The 6,281-nt window shown below is 31.0% G+C and overlaps 1 protein-coding gene across 2 annotated transcripts in view; it reads left to right on the top strand.

Moving 5' to 3' along the window:
- Positions 1-2,815: 2,815 nt before the first annotated feature.
- The window catches only part of LOC115885971, a 33,228-nt gene continuing 29,762 nt past the window's right edge, over positions 2,816-6,281 (top strand). For both annotated transcript variants that reach the window (XM_030905003.1, XM_030905004.1), the window contains exon 1: positions 2,816-3,158. In XM_030905003.1, coding sequence (XP_030760863.1) covers positions 3,050-3,158 — 109 coding nt within the window. In that variant the 5' untranslated portion in view covers positions 2,816-3,049. The remainder of the gene's footprint in view (positions 3,159-6,281) is intronic.

The following is a 6,281-nucleotide window of genomic DNA, read 5'->3' as shown; positions in this document are numbered from 1 at the left end:
CTGTCAATATTAACAATGCAAATGTCAATATCTGACAATAATAAAATTTGATTTTTAACTGTCACTCAGAGACGCTTTTGTTGTGATTTTACGGTTTGATTTCGTTTTGATTTGTCGAATTATTGTAAAATGAAATTCCTTCAGATTTTTTGCCAGTAGTCTGTTTTAGACAATGTTTTTTTAAAAATGGTGGGACAATTTGTGTTTTGTAATAACTCATAATTATTTTTTATCATGGAGTTTAATTGTTGTACACCTGGTTTCCGAAGGATACAATGGTAAGTAAATTAAACATATCTATTTACAGTTATAGATTTTTTAAATTAGTACTGCTAATAAATGCTACTTGCAGAGCAGTTTTTTAATTTTTTTTACGGTGCATGTAAGGAATTAAGGACGCGCGTTTTATATTAGCATGATCAGCAGATGATTACATCTGATTTAATTTGTTTTTATTATTTCAGGTCCCAAACGGAAACAAACTGGGAATCTTGCCCACACCAAAATTATATACCTAGCCGTTTCCAATTCACTTCAAAGGGAGGAAAATTATGTAAAACTGCCTGCTATTTGCTGAAAACCGCCAAAGATTAAATTATAACTGTAACAACTTAATATATACCATTTCTAGTATTTTTAATATATTTTTTAATTAATATCCGACATATAAGAACACTTTGTATGCTTTTAATTCAGTTGATTTATCGTTTATAATATGTTCGACCTAATTAAAAGCACACAAAGTGTTCTTACATGTATGTCTAAATTTATTTTAAATTAACTAAAACAACCCCCCTTCACCGCACCCCTCTCTTCCAATAGTATTTCTTCCTCCATCTACCAGAGGCGCCCTTGTATAATAAAATTGAAATGTATTATAAGTTGCCTATCTATTTAATAATATAAGTCTTTTATCTATGTTCAACGCACAAATCACAAAACAGCTATCTAGGAACCACCGCACCTGATCGTTCAACCTTGTGGCAAGTGAAAAAATGCGTAAACATCTAGAAATAATAAGAAAAAACCTCAAATTGGTCGAAGGAATTTATCCTTATCATTTACTCTGATAAATGTTTAAATAAACTTTTCAAATTTCAATCCTTCATATTTTCTCAATGACTCGACCGATTTTCAAAAACAGAGCGGGAAAATATAGAGAATACAAAGCTCTTTCCATTGCGGTGCCACTTGACCCCCTTCCCATTTGAAAAAGTTGGGGGATGACACCCCCGCTTAAAGGGTTGAAGATTTTGCAATCATTTTTGGGGCAAAAGTTGTCCCCCTCACAAACAAAATTGACGTGTTTTTGGATTTTTTGAAAAAAAAAATACCCTGGCCGTTATGCCTTGCGGAACATTTTCTATGTTTCGTTTCGACCCTGTATAGGAAATGTCATCGATCGTCATTTCCCAGCCAACTGGACGCCGTCTTTTTTTTATCATATGGTATGTATTTACTAGGATGTATTTCAGAAAAATATTTTAATTTCTACAGGGTGGCTCAAAGAAGTGTGAGTGGATCTGGATGATTTTTTGAATAGAACACCCTGTATATTGGATTATTTTAATAAATATTTTTTGTTAGTCACAGAGATATGAATAAATAAATAATAAAATACCGGCTGCGTCTCAAAAGTGGCTCACACCACTACAATATTTTTTATTTTTTGAGATAAAAAAATGAGATTTTGTATGTTGACATAAATTAGGATTAATTGGCGTATTCAATTGTTTTCGGTCACTTCCTGTTTCACAGGAAATGACTACAACTTTTGATTTTTAAATGACACCATCGATATTTTTAGCCGACCATACCAATAGGTATGGTAGGCTATTAAGATCGGCAAAAAAAAGTATAATAATATTTTCATGGTGTCTGTCTGTCTGTCCGTCTGTCCGTCTGCTGTCTGTAACACGATAACTCAAAAACCGCTTAACCGATTTTAACCAGATTTGGCACAAAAATACTGTGGCACCCGAGAATCTGACCATTAGTTTTTGGTGGGGGTGGGGGGTTGATAAGGGGGTATGGGAGGGGGTTTGGTCCAACTCCAAAATTACAGTAGCTAGCGAAACGCGGTTTTCAAATTAAGATTAGGAATAATATTTACAACAATATTTGTAATAACATCAAAATTAGTCAAAGTCGCAGTTTTCGAGATATTAACATATTTTAGTATGAGCGGCTATACGTGCCTCCCGGCGCCAATTTTTTTACTTTATTCGATAGAAAATGACACTCTACATAGAATGACATATCATATGTTAACTTTTGACATTTTCGCATATGGTTTATTTGAAATTATAATATGCGGTTATAACATGTGTGTATAACGACAATTTGACTCGAAATAAGCCAACTAACCAAGTGTGTGGTATCAAATTATTCGTAAAAAATGCGTTTTTCAAATATGCTAATGAGCCACCCTCGTTCCACCCTCTCTCATATGTGAGGGAGGCTACACCATAACTGGAAATGGTTGAATAAGCTGAAAATGATGATGCCATACTTTAGGTTTGCACTTAGCAAAATTTTAAACAGTGTTTTAAATAAATGGTTATCAGTTTTAGATAGATGTTTAAAACAAATACAAAACAAGTTTAAAATTAAGTTAATCAGCAGGATAACCCTATTTTACCACCAAAATAAGACACTCTGTACATTATCGAGACGTATTTAAAATGTTATAAAGAAGGAGGCCTCTTTTTTATTTCTGAATATCCCGGACTATAACAGCCCTTCACAACAGGCGTCGCAAAGCCACAACACGAACGTCTGGCCGGTGGTCAGTCAGTCTTAACCCTACCACGGCGCCAAACTCGGCCCCCCTACGATTACTAAACTATTCCCCATATAAAAAACACCCCCTCCGATACTAAGGCGCAGTAATTTTTCCGAGTTTGTCCAAACAAAGGACAGAGAGAAAGTTCAACTTTATTTGCTTATTGAATTTTTCGTGAAAGAGAATTATTTTTTTTTGTAGTGTTGTATTAAAGTTACTTTCTGATATTTTTGAAAGTATTCGTGTTTTTTATTGTTAGTAATAATGGGGTGTGCTAGTAGTGCACCCCTGGTCGAGTCGGGTAAAAAGTTCGTGGAAGGAGTGAAGGAGACGACCAATGAGACTATTTCAAAGGGAGAACAAGCAATAAGTGGTAAGTGTAAAGCAGTATGTAATTATAACAACGATATGCAATTCTAAAAATCCATTGTTTCATTCGAGGATAAGTCAAGTACACTACGTATTGTAATTATTGTCATTAAATAAAAATTTAAAGTTATGATTGCTAAAAATTTCTGAACATATCGCCACTGAAACGCTAAAAACTTTAAAAATCAAATTAGAGACTCTTTCTGTTAAATACATTTGTATAAACAACTTCGTCATCGATTGTATTATTAGTAAATAATAAAAAAATTAGAGAAATCTCACTTTAATTTTACACCTCATTCGCCACGGCTGATTATACGAAAACGGAAAGATGTAGAAACAAAATATTTTATGGGTATATGTGGGAAGGCAATGTGCATAATTTAAAATTATTTTCAAATGTCAGAACTAAGATCCAACCAAAGCTATAATTTTTTTTTTATGAAACACCAGGTATTTTATTTCATATTTGGACCCTTGGATATATTATAAGGGTTAAATATATCTACAAGCAATGGTTTTTGAGATATTTAAAGATATTTAAATATGCATGCTATAATAAAAAAATTGCCAACACCCTGTATATTGCTTTTCAGAATTAATTCTTGTATTGATTTTTAATCCAGAGAAATAAACTTTACTGAAAAATTTAATTGCTGCGTTTCACGTATACAGGGGTATCAACAATTGCTTCGACAAAGTCGCGTTCTGAGTGCTATTGGCGCTTCGTTTAAATAAATTATCAAGACTTGTGCTCCGCCTGCTGGCATGCGCACGAGCAAAGGTCCAGCAGGTGACACTCGGGTAACCAAATAAAATGCGAATATGACCACCTGGTACTTAATAAGCTGTAATATACAGTAGACAAATTTTCGCGTGTTGAGCAGATCATAAAATCTGGTTAAGTTCATAAAGTAGTGTCTTGTACAGTCTGTTGCGTCGCCGACCTGGACATAGGAAATCCCATGTAAATTTTAGAAATGATGAATAAGTTTTCCCCATTTAAAACTTTTAAAAGAACTCCTTAAATGTCTCCATTTTATAATTAATAAGTACTAATTTTGTGAATCGTTTAATGTTTAAAAAATAGAAAATAGTTTACTTATCTACAAAATGTATTAGATTTTTAAAAGATGTCTCGTATGTTTACAGTGTACTTTTTGTAAATTTACATAGAGAATATATCTGAGATTATTTTTGACAGATCTCTGTAGAAAAAAATCGTAAAAGAATTGTCATAACTTGTGATTGTTATGTTTGATTCATCAGACACATTATTGTATCTCTCATAACTCAAGAACGAATTCGTATAAACCATTCAAATTGAACAGTTTGCTTCATTTTAAGGAGTTCTTTAAAAAAAATTCTGTAAAATAAAATGGGAAAACTTATTCATTATTTTACATGGGATTTCCTATGTCCAGATTGATGATGTAACACACGTTAGTGTCTTAAGCGTTCGTGTAGCGAGGTAGAGTCATAGTTAATAAATTGATAACTGATATTTTGTAATAATAACGATTTTTAACATATTTCCAACCTAGAAAATGTAATAACAATTTATATATGCATTTACATTTTCCATTCTGACGTAACTTCATATAGTTTCATTTCAAAATACTTAGTTCCATAACGTATAAAACAAAATGTGCATCATACAACACCGTATTATGTTTTCTCTGTTTTTTATTTGTATAAAATATAAAACAAACTGTGTATCATATTACAACAAGTTATGAATTTGTTTATTATTTTGAAAATAGGTATATCTATTTCAATTGTTATGCTAATAGTTTGATTTTAGAATTAGATTATATTCTCTTCTAAACATATTTTAAATAAATGAAAAGAAAAATATTTAACAATGTTCATAACGCATCACACGTATATCACAACAAAACTACAAAAGTTTCATTCATATTTCGAATTGTTATTTCACATTTTTAAATCTACTGAATTTAAAACAAAATATAGATCATATCATAACATGTTATGTGTTTTTGTATATTCTTTTAAAAAAAATCGATCATAAAACAATAAAATAAAGCACATACGTATATTTCAGTTAGCAAACTGGCAATCTACCATCTCATCAATCAATGTCCACAATGTCAAAGCTTAAAAGTTGTCCGTTACAAATAAAAATGAGCCACTGCTGTATCGTTGTGTGTTGAAAATAGCGTTAGATCAGACATAAATGTCAATTTATATAGTATTCACATTTTCCACTCTGGTCCTAATTCCATATTGTTTAATTTCAAAATGTTTGGTTAATATGAAAGTTATGATTTTTTTATTTTATTACTACTAATTAATATGAAAGTTATGATTTTTTTATTATTTTAAAAATAAGTACATATATTTCAAATATTATACTAATAACTTGATTTTAGAATTAAATTATATTCCTTTCTAAACATATTTTAAATAAAGCTTTAATAAGTTAGAAAATAAAAGAAAATTACTTAACAATGTTCATCACAAATTACACGTATATCACAACAAAACTACAAGATATTCATGTTTCGAATTGTTCTTTCGCATTTTTAAATTTATCAAATTTAAAACAAAATACAGATCCTATCATAACACGTTATGAGTTTTCGTATATTCCTTTTATAAAAATCGATCATAAAACAATAAAATAAACCACATACGTATATTTCAGTTAGCAAACTGGCAATCTAACATTTCATGAATCAATGTCCGCTATGCCAAGGCTTAAAACATGTCGTTTACAAAAAAAATGAGTCACTGCTATATCGCTGTGTTGAAAATAGCGTTAAATCAGACCTTTCTAAACCTAAACAATAAAAAACATTTCCACTGTCCTACATTCGACTGATTAACATAAAATATCGACTTGTGGAAATGTCAACGATTGCAAATGTAACCAACGGTTTTTGATTAAAGTCAATAATGTCCTTCTTGGTTTTCTAAACAACTCTTTTAGAAACATACAAAGAGTGGCCTTTTGTTTTAAATGCGATTGAGCGATAAGCAAATGCAAGAGAGATAAATATTCTATAAACTAGCGGTACTATACAGGGTGAGTCTTAAATAAGTGCAATTATTTTCAGGGCTGGTAGAGCTCGATAAAAGAAACATATATTCTCTTTACCGTTTT

The sequence above is a fragment of the Sitophilus oryzae genome, unplaced genomic scaffold (genome assembly GCF_002938485.1).
Source record: "Sitophilus oryzae breed Bouriz unplaced genomic scaffold, Soryzae_2.0 scaffold_465_pilon_pilon, whole genome shotgun sequence".
In the NCBI taxonomy this organism is placed as follows: Eukaryota; Metazoa; Arthropoda; class Insecta; order Coleoptera; family Curculionidae; genus Sitophilus; species Sitophilus oryzae.
This window is presented reverse-complemented; position numbering and strand designations above follow the sequence as displayed.